The sequence below is a fragment of the Vulpes lagopus genome, chromosome 9 (assembly GCF_018345385.1).
Source record: "Vulpes lagopus strain Blue_001 chromosome 9, ASM1834538v1, whole genome shotgun sequence".
NCBI lineage: Eukaryota > Metazoa > Chordata > Mammalia > Carnivora > Canidae > Vulpes > Vulpes lagopus.
The window spans coordinates 43995469-44010153 of NC_054832.1; the positions used below are offsets into that span (position 1 = coordinate 43995469).

A 14685-nucleotide genomic window follows, 5' to 3' on the forward strand; every position below is an offset into this window, starting at 1 on the left:
AGAATGAAACTCTAAAATGTTATGCTAAGAAGCCAGACACAAACGGTTACATATTATATGATTACATTTATATAAAGTAATCTATCTTGGTATTGACAATTCATATGATTTTTTAGTTAGAGCAATTCTAAGAGGTCCTGATTTCCAAAGTACTACAAACCCAGCAATTTTACTACTGGTAAAATTACCAAAGACAAATGAAAAAAAATATGTCCACACAAAATTTGTAGTATATCCATTTTATCCACGTTGCCAAATGTTGGCTTAAAGTTATTCATAGTATCTCCTATTTTCTATTTAATGTCTGTACAATCTGTGGACAACCCCTTTTTAAAAAACTGTTTTTATTTAGAGAGGGAGAAAGAGTGGGGGTGGGAGGAAAGACAGGCAGAGGGAGGGGGAGAGAGAATCTTAAGCAGAGCCCAACATAGGGCTTGATCCCATGACCCCTAAGATTATGACTTGACCTGAAACCAAGAGCTGGACACTTAAATGACTATGCCACCCCGGTGCCCCTGGACAGCCACTTTTGATCTTCACATTTGATTTTTGTGTTCTTTTCTTAATTAATCTAGCCTAAGATTTGTCAAATTTGTTTCTCTTTTTCAAAGAACCAACTTTTGCTATTTTAATCTGACATATTCTATTTTGGTGATATCTCCTTACAAATTTATTTTTTATACTTAAGGTTTAGTTCTTCTTTCTAGCATTTTAAAATGGATTGTTAGGTCATTTGTTGTAGATACTTTCTTACAAGAATTTATAAATTTCTATTGGAGCACTGCTTTAGCTATACACAAATTTTGACATTATATTGTCATTCACTTTAAAATATTTTTAATTGCCTCATTATTTTATCTTTGACTCCTGAATTATTTTGAAATATGTTAATTTATAAGATATTTGAAGTAAGATATTTGAAAATTTTCTGGATTTCTTAATTTTGTTATCAGAGAATATAGTCTGTATGATTTCAAGCCTTGATTTTTTTTTTAGCATTTTTTTGTTGAAGTACAGTGATATATACATTAGTTTCAGGTATAAAACATAATGATTCAAAATTTGTTTATATTGGGAAATGACCATCTCAATAAGTCTACTTAACATCTGTCACCATACATAGTTCCACATTTTTTTTTTCTTGTGACGAGAACTTTAAGTTGTACTCTTTTGGTAACTTTCAAATGTGTGGTACAGTGTTATTAACTATAGTCACCATCCTGCATATTACATTCCCATGACTTATTTATTTCATAACTGGAAATTTATACCTTTTGATCCCCTTTCTCCACTTTGCTCACGCTCTATCCCCTGTCTCTGGCAACCTCCAATCTATTTGGTGACCTTAGTTTCTTTTTAAGATTTCACATATAAGTGAGGTTTTACAATATATGTCTTCCTCTATTTGACTTATTTCACTTCACTTAATGCTCTCTAAGTTCATTTATGTTGTCAAAATGGTAAGATTTCATTCTTTTTTATGGTTGAATAATATTCCATTATACAGCACATTTTCTTTATCCATTGCTATGTCAGTAAACAAGCTGCTTCTGTATCTTGGCTATTGTAAATAATGCTGCAGTGAATGTAGGGGTACATATATATTTTTGAATTAGTGTTTTCGTTTTCTTTGGGTAAAAACCCAGAAGCAGAATTGCTGGATTTTATATTTCTATTTTTAATTTTTTGAAGAACCTTCAATACTCTGTTTCATAGTGGCTGTACCAATTTACATTCCCACAGTAGTGCATGAATTTCCTTTTCTCCATATCCTTGTCAATGTTTGTTATTTATTGCCTTTTTGATATACTAGCTATTTTGACTGGTATGAAGTGATAACTCATTGTGGTTTTGATTTATATCTCTCTGATGCTTATGTTGAACATATTTTCTTTTTGCCATCTGTGTGTCTTCTTTGGAAAAATGTCTATTCAAGTTCTCAGCCCCTTTTAATTGGATTTTTTTTTTTTTGGTGTGGAGTTGTAGAGTTCTTTGTATATTTTAGATTAACCCCTTATCAGATGTATCATTTGCAAATATCTTCTCCTATTTGGTAGGTTGTCTTTTCATTTTGTTGGTTTCTTTTGCCTTGCAAAAACTAATTTGATGTAGTTCCAATGGTTTATTTTTGCTTTTATTTCCCTTGCCTCATGAGACAGATCCTATATATATATGTATAGCTAAGACTGAGTTCTAAGAGATTACTACTTTATATTTTATTTTAGGAGTTTTATGATTTTAAGTCTTACTTGTAGCTCTTTTATCCATTTTGAATTTATTTTTGTATGTGGTATAAGAAAACAGTCATTTCATTCTTTTGTATATGCTGTCCAGTTTTCCCAGCATCATTTGTTAAAGAGAATTTTTTAAAAGAGATTTTATTAATTTATTTGGTAGAGAGAGAGAGGGGGCCAGAGCACAAGCCGGGCAGGGAGCCTGACATGAGGCTCAGTCCCAGGACTCTGGGATCATAACCTGTGCTGAAGGCAGACACTTAACTGACTGAGCCACCCAGGCACCCCATAAAGAGACTGCCTTTTCCCCGTGTTAGTGTATTCTTGCCTCTTTATCATAGATTAATTGACCATATAAATGTGGGTTTGTTTCTGGCCTCCCTATTCTGTTCCATTTGATCTGTAGGGTTTTTTTGTTTTGTTTTGTTTTGTTTTTTTTTGGGTGCTAGTACCATAATGTTCTCATTACTATAGCTTTGTAGTATAGTTTCAAATTGGAGTGTGATACCTCCAGTTTTGTTCTTTCTCAAGATAGATTTGGCTGCTCATGGTCTTTTTTGGTTCCACACGTTTTAGGATTTTTTTTTTCTAGTTGTGAAAAATGCCATTAATATTTTAATAGCGATTGCATTGAATCTGTAAATTCCTTTGGATAATATGAACATTTTAATAGTATCAGTTCTTCCAGGCCATTAGCATGGCATTATTTGTGTCATCTCCAATTTCTTTCATCAGTGTGTTACAGTTTTTAAAGATAGGGCTTTTGGTTTTTACCTCCTTGGCTAAATTTTTTCCTAGGTATTTTGTTTTTCTAATGAAGCTATAAATGGGATTATTTCCTTAATTTCTTTTCCTGATAACTTGTAATTAGTGTATAGAAACATAATAGAGTTCTGTATTTTAATTGTATTTTGCATCTTACCAAATTCACGTATTCTAGTATTTTTTTGTGTGGAGTCTTTAGGGTTTTCTATATATAGTATTGTGTCATCTGCAAATAGACAGTTTTACATCTTTCTTACCAATTTGAATGCCTTGTATTTCTTATTTCTTGTCTGATTGCTGTGGCCAAGACTTCCGGTACTATGTTGAATAAAAGTGACAAGAGTGGACATCCTTGTCTTGTTCCTAATCTTAAAGAAACTTCCTTAGAAAAACTCAACTTTTCACATTGGGTATGATTTTAACTGTGAGTTCATCTTACTTGTGTTTTATGCTGTTGAGGTATGTTTCCTCTGTACCCACTATGATCTTTTTAATGTATTGTTGAATTTTCTTTGCTAATATTTTGTTGAGGATTTTTGCATTTGTATTTATCAAGGTCTGATTTTTTGGTGGCATCCTTCGAGAAGAGGATCTATCAGGATAAGGCTGGTCGCATGAGTTTAGGAGAGTTTGGAAGAGTTTTACAAGGATTGATATTAATTCTTTGAATGTTTGGTAGAATTTGTGAAGTTGTCTGGTCCTGGATTTTTGTTTGTTGGGACATTTTTGATTACTGATAAAATCTCCTTAATAATTTGTTCAGATTTTCTCTTGTTACTCAGTTTTGATAGCTTCTGTATTTATCCTAGAATTGGATAAATTTGGTTGTTAGATTTGTTTGATGTATAATTTGTTCATAGAAGTCTCTTTGTACATGATATTTTGTATGTTTGATATTATTTGTAATGTCTCCTTGTTGTTTGTGTGGTTTTTTTTCAAACCCCTTAAATTTATTGAGACTTGTTTTTATGGTCTGTTGTGGTGACTATACCATGTCCACTTGAAAATAACTTGTTATTTTGCAGTTGTTGATGTAGTTTCTGTAATTGTTAAATCAAGGTGGTTGATATTGGGCAGATCCAAGTATTTTCTGATTTTTTTGTCTAGTCTGGTTTTTTTGTCTAGCACTTTTCTATAAAGTGCTAAGGGGATTGTTTTCTATTACCTATTTTTTGTGAAACTATTTTATTTCTGTCATTTTCCCTCTATGTATTTTGGATCTTGGTCATTAGGCACAACCCATCAATAATGGTCTCTTTAGCTGATACTAATATAGCCCCTCTTGCCTTCTTTTCCTACCGGTATATCATTTTATATCCATTTACTTTCAATCTATCTGTGTATGTCTTGCAGGCAGCATATAATAATACTTTCTCTTTTTAATCCATTGTGTCAATCTATGGCCTTTAATTGCAGTGTTTAACCTAAGAGTTAACTATGTCCCTCAGTTCAAATCCCTGTTTCGGAAATTAATTTTATTGGAACACAGCCACATGGTTTACTATCCGTGGCTGCTTTTGCATTATAAGACTGAGTAGTTGTGATAGAGACTTTATGTCCCAAAACTCTCATATATTTACTATTAGTCCTTTTATAGAAAAAAGTTTATTGATCTCTGGTTTAGACCATTAACATTTAAGGTGATGTAGTTGGATTTAGGCCTTTTATCATTTATTTTGTCCTATTTTTTCCCTTTTTCTGCCTTCTTTTGGATATTTTTGAATTTTTGTTGGTATTTGATTATATCTGTTGAATTTTTAGCTATATTGTATTTTTATGTTGTTGGTCTGGGATTATAATATCTAAATCAGTGTACTTGTTAATATTATACTACTTCATGCAAAATGGTGATGCTAAAACCTTGCAACCATGTGGAGGCTTCTTCCCTCTATTCCATTGCAGTGTCCTATTTGCTGTTATTGTATGAATCACATCTCTACCAGAGAGTGTCATTAAGTTTTGATTTCAACATTCACACACTTAAAGAATTTAGAAGGAAAAAAAGGAGTCCATTATATTCATTCAGCTATTTACCCTTTATTCTTCATTTCTGAATATTAAAGTTTGTCTAGTTTCATTGCCTTTCAACCTCAGAAACTTCCTTTAGCATTCCTCGTAGATCAGCTATAACTACTACTTATGAATTCTTTTTCTTTCATTTTTGAAAATGTCTTTTAACTTCACATGATTTTAATCTCACACAACTCACCTCCACTTCAGATGACAGTTGCATGTAGTAGGTCCCTAGATTACTCAAAATTTCTGTCCAACTTGGCTGTATATTAGGTTAAATCTGCCTTCTTGGATTTGATCATTTGCTTGAACAGCTCACAGAACTTAGGGTAAACTAACACCAGTTTATTATATAATGAAAGAAATGATAAAGGATACAGATGAAGACAAATGGAGAGATACATAGAGCAAGGTCTAGAAGGGTCCCAAGTATGGAGTTTCTATCCTTGTGGAGTACCACCCTCCTGGTACATGGATGTGTTAACCAGCCCAGAAGCTTTCCAAACCCCATACTTTTGAGATTTTTATGGAGGCATCATTATGTGGCATGATCAGTCATTAACTCAAATCTGTAGCCCTACCTACTTCCTAGAGGAGGTAGGGGTGGGGCTGTAAGCTTCAAGCTTCTATCATGGCTTGATCTTTCTTTTGACCATCCTCTGTCCAGAAGCCCACTGAAATTCATCTCATTAGAAAGAAGGACATTTCTGTCACCCAGGAAAATTCAAGGGATTTAAGAGCTGTGTATCAGGAAGTAGGGTCAAAAACCAAATCCTAGAACAAAAGATGCTCCTAGTACTCTTATCACTTAATGAAATTACAAGGTTTTTTTTTAGGAGCTTTGTGCAAGGAACCAGGGATGGAGACCAGCAGAAAATTTTGTTTCACAGTATGGAATTCTAGGTTGTCAGTTCTTTTCTATTAGCACTTTAAAGATACTGCTTTTCTGTCTCTGGCTCAGCAGGTGATCTTTTATGGTGATCATTTCTGATGAGAAATATGCAGATATTTGAAGATAGGGACCCTATCTTGGATTTTTTTCACCATTACTTAGCATATCTCTGATGTGCAGATATACAACAAAATTTTCTTAAACTTATTTTGATTGTATTACATTTTAAGTGTGAAGACTAGACAGGCTTCTTAGGGTCCTATTTTGGCAGGATCTGAGTTACCCAACAGGTATTACTACTGTTAAGCTTATGATCCCTTCACTAAATCTGAATAGCCTGATGGAAGAGACCATGCATTACCAATTTTCTGAAATGTTTCTCTCCCAATTTTCCTTGGTTACTTGGCTTCCTTTCCATGTAAAAGGAAAAGTGAAGGCAGTAGATACTTTTCAAAATTTCTTGCTTCTCTTTTTTTTTTTTGCATAGAAAATACTCATTATTTTATAAAATAATGGATTAGTAAGGGACATGCAGAAAACTATGAGCCAAAAAGTGTTCTGGGAGAGTATTTTATAACATTACATCTGATGTTTAATATCTATAGAGAGAATTAAGTACAGCAGAGATTTCCTGTTGAAGCTCTCAAGTGTTTCCATCTGCAGAAAAAAGCCAGACTTCCTGCCCGATCATCCCATTGTACTTCAAAAACCAGTAAGCAGTTCTCTAATTTTGTATTGTTTTCATTCTAAAATGTTTATCTTTAGTATTTTCACTGGATTCTTTCACTAAATTTTTAATTTTACTGTGGAATGTAATTCAGAAAAGTACACACATCTAAATATATAATATGACCAACTATTGTAAGTAATTACCACTCTGCTCAAGAAACAGGAAGGTATATTTTAAGAAATATTTTCTTCCATTGAAAGATAAAGAGTCTAAAAGTTCTACTGTTTTTCAATTCATTTCTATGATCCATCGGCAATAGATTATACTCTATGGTGTAAGGTAGGGCTCAGGTTTTCTTTTCTACATGGATATCCAGTCATCCCAGCGGTTTTTACTGAAAGGACAGTCTTCTGCCCCCTTTCTGGCAATATATGTATGGTCTGCTTGTGGGTGCTTTTCTCAGTTCATTCTTTTTATACAGTAAAACACATTACCTCATTTATCCGTGTATTTTTGCTCGTTATAGAGCTTTATATTTGTGTCACTGCATTAAATTTCATCAAAACAAATACAATAAATAAATACACGTATCTTTTAGCATATTAATTGGAAAGCCAGGAGTTTTGATATTGGGCGTGGGTTTAAATTGTCGCTTCGACTTGTGTGCTAGTATACCGTTCAGTTTTATGATTGCAGATGAGGTTGATGATCTCTAGTTGTTAGGATTAAGTGAAATAATGTCTAGAAGGGCTTGAACTGTACTTAGCTCTCATTATGCACTTAGTAAATTTAGACTAGAATTTGACTTTAGAGTCTTCATAAACTATTTTATATGGGTAAAAGTATTCAATTGAGAGGAACTCAGAATATAGAATGCTGAGAATGGCTCAAATGTGAGACATACCACTTGTGCTTTCCATTCTTGGGGTTTCTAGCCCTTTGGAATGCAAGGCCCTTTTTTCTCTTAAACTCCCTAAATTGAACTCCAGTCAGTTTTTCCAAATTTAAGCAGAAATTCAAGTTTCTTTCACACAGGAATATTTTATCATGGAAAATGTCCTTAATGATGTTCAGATTTTCCAACCATACAAAAATATTCAGAAAAGATCTTAGGAGTGTATATGAATAAATCTAAACTTCAGTGCTATATAAAATATGGTCACTTTTTCATTTGAAGATTTATTTCATCTCTAATATTTTATTGTGTAAATAAAAGTCTGACATACACATTATTTTGAACAAGCCAGGTACCACAAAAACAGAATAGATTTGGAATACAATCTAGTATATTTAAAAATGAATTACACATTTTATTAAACATAGGAGAACTGTTTTGTCAAATTCCAGTTACTTTAATACTTTCTATAGTAACATGCACTTAAGATCTGTAAACACTTAATAGGATCACAGTATTTGGTTTGATAAACTAAGTTAAGTAGTAAAAACTGTATTCATTCGAGCTAGTTGATAAATTAACTTTTTCTTCTATGTTACAGGAAAACCACCAAAGTTTTAAGTAGCATTTTAAGAACAGATGAATTTGAAGATAAAGAATTATTTGTTTTATATTTTGGACACCTGCAAATGAAGTGGATCTAGTAACAATAACTGTAATGGACTCTGACAATTCAGTTTATTTTTAATTTTGATGGTTGGGTATTTGGTTTCTCCTAAAATGAGAGATATTTTAAACTATAAAGAATTTTCTAATCAGTTTCAGCTTTGCAGGCAGTTTCCTGCATAAATTGGGAAGTAACACTGGAAAGTAAGAATTTGTTTAGTAAAGTGGAAGGCTGTATTTATAATTTGCATGCTACTTGCAATTTTTTGTTTTTCATCTCATAATAATGGAATGGAAATGTAAGCTGTAAAGATTCTCAAATATAAAGTATTTGCTATGATGTATATATGGTACATAATTTCTTGTTGCTATTAAAGTTGGCTTTTCTTTTTCCCATTGATTTCATACCAGCACTTTGAAAGGATCTTTACAATCTCTCCTGAGGCTTAGAATGACCCAGGATGTTCGATGCATAGTTCCCAGTGACAGGAAGGAGAATATTTTAATATTTTATTTAATAGGCATGTCTTTGGTCTCTAGGTTTTTGATAAAATAATTACTAGCAGAGATTGACAATTTGGAAAAAAAATGAAACTGAAGGTGAAAAATAGCTGCTATTTGTTGTCTCTAATCAGACTACATAACAAAAGAAGTTGGGCAATTGCAAAATAAAACTGATATTTTTATTTCCAAAGGAGGAAAAATTTAGGCATTTGCAAATAACTGAGGTACATTAAGTTTTAATTCTGTAATTTCTTATAGCAAGAACATGTATGGATGAAGAATTTGGGGGTTAAACTTTTACCTCCTAGAAATTTTATGTAATAAATTTCCTGCATTTTGTCACTCTGGATGTTACTATTGAAAAAAGTTTCTTCCAGCATAGTGTCAAAAAAAAAAATTGCTGATATAAAGGTAAGTGTAAACTCTCCCTACTTCTACTCTCTCAGATCTCCAGGTCTACTGGCAAGGCATCCAAGACCACCATTTGGCAAAAAATTTATCTTAAACTGAATTACCAGTAACTTTTTCTTCACTGGTTTTGGGCTTATTTCCTGGATTCAAGCTTTTAGTACATGGTAGGCTTCCCATCGTGGTCTTTTAGTATATTACTTTTCATTTCTTCGTTCCCCAGGAAAATATTTTTTATAGGGAAAAATACATTAAAACCATAAATTTATGGGTTACTTAAAAATAATACATTTATACCTAGGGCCCAGATTTTTTGTCCTATTTTCCCTTTATATTATAGGTTTCAGTGTGTATGGATGTACATATACACACACACAATTTATATAAGAGCTGAGGTCAGTATTACCATATAATTAAATTGGTTTGCTTTATTATTTACCTATTCTTAAAGTTAAAAAAAAAAAAAACTATGATAGAACCTATTCCGGTTTGGAATCTAAAGAGCCATTCTGCTCAGCATGTTACTGAGGGCAGAAACCTTTTTAAGTCAGACCACCACCATACTTTGGAAACTGCTTTACACTCAAAAGACTTAGGTACTTTCTGAATCTAATACTGAAAAATGTTTTGATTGGCTATAATTTGTATTTTTTCAAACCATTCATAACCAGCCTTTTCAAGAAGAGTTTATATATGTCAAAAGTCACTGTATATAATCAGAGTGAGACTATAAAGACTGTTTTATTATCTGTTTGCCTTTGTACATATGTATAGCTTGTTTGAATAATCATTGTACATCTCCATTAATGTTCTCTGCTTTGTATATAAATTAAAAGAGTTGAGCCAGGTGTTGTTTCATAGTGTTTGTCATCTTTAGAAATGACCAGAGACACACAGACATATATATGCGCACACAATACGCACATTTGTGTTATGTGTGTGTATATGTCAAAATTTACTGTCCTTATCTAGAAGAAGCTATGAAAAATTTTTTTACTTAGATAGATGAGGACTGAGTATACAAAGGTATACCTTTGATAGGAGCTAATATAAATTAGTTTGAGAAAATATTGTAGGTCAAATTTTATATTTAAAAAATACAGTTTAGTTCAACCTTCTCAGTTTTCTAACAGTGGAAAAAAAATTACAGGTTTTTCCTTGAAGACCTGTGGTTTCAAGAGAATCTGGACTACAGAATAACATGGTAACAAACTTCCATATGCACCAGATTTTCATCAGCATTTATCGGAATAGATTTTATTAAAAATATATGAGCTTGTATAGCAAAGTATATTAGGTACATAACTGTTCTCATGAAAGTAGAATTGTATTTCTGGTGTTAAAACTGGAAAAGGTATGTCTAGTACCTTCCCTATTTTATTAAAGTTTTATGCTTGTTTTACATTTCTTCTTTGTTCACTTAGTTTAAAATTTTGTTCTTTAAATATCCTGAAATCATTATTTAAAGGCAAATGTCTATTTTTCATAAGAAAATTAGTCCCCTAGGATCATATGCCAAAACATTTGAATCAGATTTTTCTCAAAGTAAAACTCTATTCTCTTGATTTGTTGAATTTACATACAGGGAATTATGATGCTAATAGATGATATAATGATGTCACAGTACTATATGGTATCATATCACAGAATTGTTCACTTGTGAAAAGCCAGTTTATAACCTGACAGGACTATACAGAGTCTATAGACTATAGCCAAGATCATTGTATGCTCATGTATTAATATTATTTCTTTAGCTTAAAAAACAAAGTATTTTTTCACAGTTCTAGAGACTGGAAGTCCAAGATCAAGGTGCTAGCAAGGTTGATTTCTTCCGAGGCCTCTCCTTGGTTTGATGTTGGCACCTTCTTACTGTGTCCTCATATGGCCTTTTCTCTGTACACCTGCTGTTGCTCTCTCTGCATAAGGACACCATTTTGGATCACATATTAGCTTTTCCAGTAAAGTAAATACTCATAAGATCATGAGCTGGGAATGGAGTGAGCGTTACCGAAGAATAAACTTCATTCACAGAAAATCAGTTACTTAAAAATGACAAAACACTGATTTAACCTTGATAGTCTGACAAATCTACAAAAGCTATCCTATGAAGTAATATTCTCAACGTTTCCACTTCAATTATTTTTTATCATTTCTTTTTCACAACTTTGTTCCTTTATGGGTATACTTTTTTCACATATTAGGATTTTGCCACTAAAGGGTTTTAGGTTACAGTGTAGCAAAACAGCAAATATTGAGAAGAGTGAACTTTGAAAATTTAGCTAAACTTCACATGAAAGATATACAAGACGTTTTAGAAGAGCGCACATCTTAAACAAATGTATAGAGTAGATTAGTAATTGCCGAGAATTTTCTAATTCACATTTTAGATTAGAATACTTGTTTTCCACTTGGAACCATAAAGAAAATGTCTAGGAACATCTAGTTGTTCAGGATCCACCACGAAGCTGAAAAGAAAAAACAAATTTTTATGATTTTATTTTAATAGATTTTATTTATTTGACACAGAGAATACAAGTAGGGAGAACAACAGAGAGAGGGAGAGGCATGCTCCCCACTGAGTGGAGAGCCCGATGCAGCACTGAATCCCAGGACCCTGGGATCATGACTTGAGCTGAAGGCAGAGGCTTAACTGACTGAGCCACCCAGGCCCCGCGAGAAAAACAAATTTTTAAATAATGAAAATAATTGCCAGGGCTAAGTTAGTTCAAGGTGTAATCATACTTAAACTATTCTCTGGGACTCCTGGGTGGCTCAGTGGTTGAGTATCTGCCTTTGGCTCAGGTTGTGATCCTGGGGTCCTGGGATCGAGTTCCGCATCGGCTCCCCACAGGGACCCTGCTTCTCCCTCCACCTGTGTCTCTACCTCTCTCTCTCTCATGAATAATAAAATCTTTTTTTAAATTATTTTCTCCCACCTTTAATCTGTGTAATTATCTTTCAAGTCACTATTTCCTATTTGAACCAAGATTGAACTCTTCCTATGCAATATTTGTACCAGATCTTTTGGCATTTGGTCGTAGTCTAATTTTTTGTATGTATGAATGGAGCTTATCTTGGCAATGAGATTATAAATGCCCTAAAGATGAAACCATGTTGTTTTAATCTACCCAGTACTGGAAGCAGTTTGGGAGCATAAGATAGTATTACATAACAATTTCAGAAAGACTGGGTAGAAGCAAGTAGATGTGTTTTAAATATTTTTTTAGTATATCTATATTGTAAGACTGAAAATGTTTTCCCCCGTGAATACAAATACCCCAAAGACAAATCTATGGCAAAGAAGTAAGAGTAAGATGGAATCCTGTGGAAAGGATTAAAATTTGTTTACAAAGTTATTTGGGTGATAATCAGGCAGGCAAATAGGATAGGATCTTACTTCCTTGTGTATTCTCATCTTTTCTCTTAGCCACGGGCCTTTCTCATTTGCTAAGGGACATTCTGCTCCACACATGGAGTTCTTCATACTTTGGGTGTTTTATGGTGGCTAGTGGGCCCGTCTGGCTGCACTCCAGTATACCTCATGATTTTGATATTTGGGAGTTCACAGGAATATATTTCTTAAGATGTACTTAGGTAAACCACTTAGAAACTTAATCAGAAAGTCTTTTTGGAAATCATAATTTGTGAGTTAAAAATATAAACCTACCCATCTCTGTATAATAGGTGTATTTTCATGTTTTTATTTTAGGTCTAGTTATGTACAGCTAAAATGCTTTTGTTTTTATTTTTAGCCTTCATATCCATATAGCAAAAAAAAAATTCGTAAATATGATTACTAAAAATTTTACAAGTTGTATGGCCATTAAAACCATGAATAGGGGCACCTGGGTGGCTCAGTCAATTAAGCGTCTGCCTTCAAGCTCAGGTCATGATCCCAGGGGCCTGGGATCGAGCCCCACATTGGGCTCCCTGCTCAGAGGAGAGTCTGCTTCTCCCTTTCTCTCTCCTTCTGCCTCTCCCTACCCCCTTGGAATAAATAAAATCTTTAAATGTAAGCTAATTCCAGCAATTAGTCCAGGGAGGTGTATCTGCTGTTGCAACTGACAAAACAGCCTCGGTGGCTCAGTGGTTTGGCACCGCCTTCAGCCCAGGACGTGATCCTGGAGTCCCAGGATCGAGTCCCACGTCGGGCTCCCTCCATGGAGCCTGCTTCTCCCTCTGCCTGTGTCTCTGCCTCTCTCTCTCTCTCCCTCGTAAATAAATCTTTAAATAAATAAATCGATGAAAGAAAGAAAGAAAGAAAGAAAGAAAGAAAGAAAGAAAGAAAGAAAGAAAGAAAGAAAGAAAGAAAGAAAGAAAGAAAGAAAGAAAGAAAGAAAGAAAGAAAGAAAGAAAGAAAGAAAGAAAGAAAGAAAGAAAGAAGGAAGAAAGAAAGAAAGAAGGAAGAAAGAAAAGAAAAAAGAAAAGAAAAAAGAAAAGAAAGAAAAAAAGAAAAAAGAAAAGAAAAAAGAAAAGAAAAGAAAAGAAAAGAAAAGAAAAGAAAAGAAAAGAAAAGAAAGATGCCCCAAATAGAGGTTAAAAATCTTGAGGGAGATTTAAAACATTGCATTAGAAATCAAACCTATCTTTTCTTTTTGTTCTTAGAAATTTCAGTGGTTACCGTTGAAATTAAATGTGATATGAAAATTAATGCAAAACTGGGTAACAAGGCATTAAACTGTAATGAATTGGGGCTCTGGGAATAAGAACTGACCTAGCCCAACTCTTCTAAATTAGGAAATGATTTGAGAGAGAAAGAGTATTAGAAAAACTTTGGCCATATTCATGGCTTTCTTATTTGAGAATTAAGTCTGAGATATATAGCAAAGGTGAGTCTACAAGTCTACCATCCCTGGGCCAGACAGACCTGTCCTTAGGATCCAGAGTAAGTGTTTGCCTAAATCTCAGAGATGGTAGGTCGGCTGACTGGAAAGCACCCACCCCTGATCTCCCCCATCTCCACCCACCTTCAATTTCAGAATTTACCTTTTTACTTTCCTTCTTTTCCCTAATTCATCAAAATCTACCCTAATTTTCAAATTCTTATCACCGTATTAAAACCGTTCTCTTGAACAGTGACCTCTTGTCAAATCCAGTTTTCAGTTCATTCTCTTCAGTCCCTCTCTACTACACACACAAGCACTGTGCTTGCACGGTATTCTTGTGGTTTCCTTGCTACTCTACTAGTCTGATTCTCCTCTCTGAGTGGTTCCCCTCTGCATCCTGAATAAAGGGAGCTTTCTCCCTCCCTTTTAAATAAAGGCATTTTCCTAGGCTTCTGTTGGATATTTTGTTCTACCTATATACACCCTTTCTCACCAAACCCAGGTTTCAAATACCATCTTGCTGTTGGTTAACCTCTCGAAACTGTATTGGCAAGTGAACTCTCTGGGTAGCTCGGGGTTCAGGTGCCTTCTTTTTCCTGGCCTAGATTATTGCCTTACCTGACCAATCTCTCACCAACCCGTGACATCCACCTGTCTCCCTCCTGCCAGTCACTACTGAGTAGAGCATTCACCACTCTTCTCAAAAACCTTTAATAACTCCATTTTATGAAGTTCAAACTCATCATTGTATTTTCTACCCCATTTCCTACTCTTCCCCCTCTACATGTACCATATATAAGCCCTATGCCTTG

The 14685-nt window shown here is 33.9% G+C and overlaps 2 protein-coding genes across 3 annotated transcripts in view; one reads left to right on the forward strand and one right to left on the reverse strand.

The window, feature by feature from the left end:
- The window catches only part of C9H8orf88 (chromosome 9 C8orf88 homolog), a 35532-nt gene extending 27323 nt beyond the window's left edge, over positions 1-8209 (forward strand). For both annotated transcript variants that reach the window (XM_041768388.1, XM_041768389.1), the window contains 2 exons: positions 6510-6616; positions 8071-8209. In XM_041768388.1, coding sequence (XP_041624322.1) covers positions 6510-6616; positions 8071-8094 — 131 coding nt within the window. In that variant the 3' untranslated portion in view covers positions 8095-8209. The remainder of the gene's footprint in view (positions 1-6509; positions 6617-8070) is intronic.
- A 518-nt stretch (positions 8210-8727) lies between these two features.
- NECAB1 (N-terminal EF-hand calcium binding protein 1) overlaps positions 8728-14685 on the reverse strand; it is a 186962-nt gene continuing 181004 nt past the window's right edge. Inside the window, exon 13 of the mRNA XM_041768387.1 lies at positions 8728-11512. Within this exon, the coding sequence (XP_041624321.1) occupies positions 11487-11512 (26 nt within the window). The 3' untranslated portion in view covers positions 8728-11486. The remainder of the gene's footprint in view (positions 11513-14685) is intronic.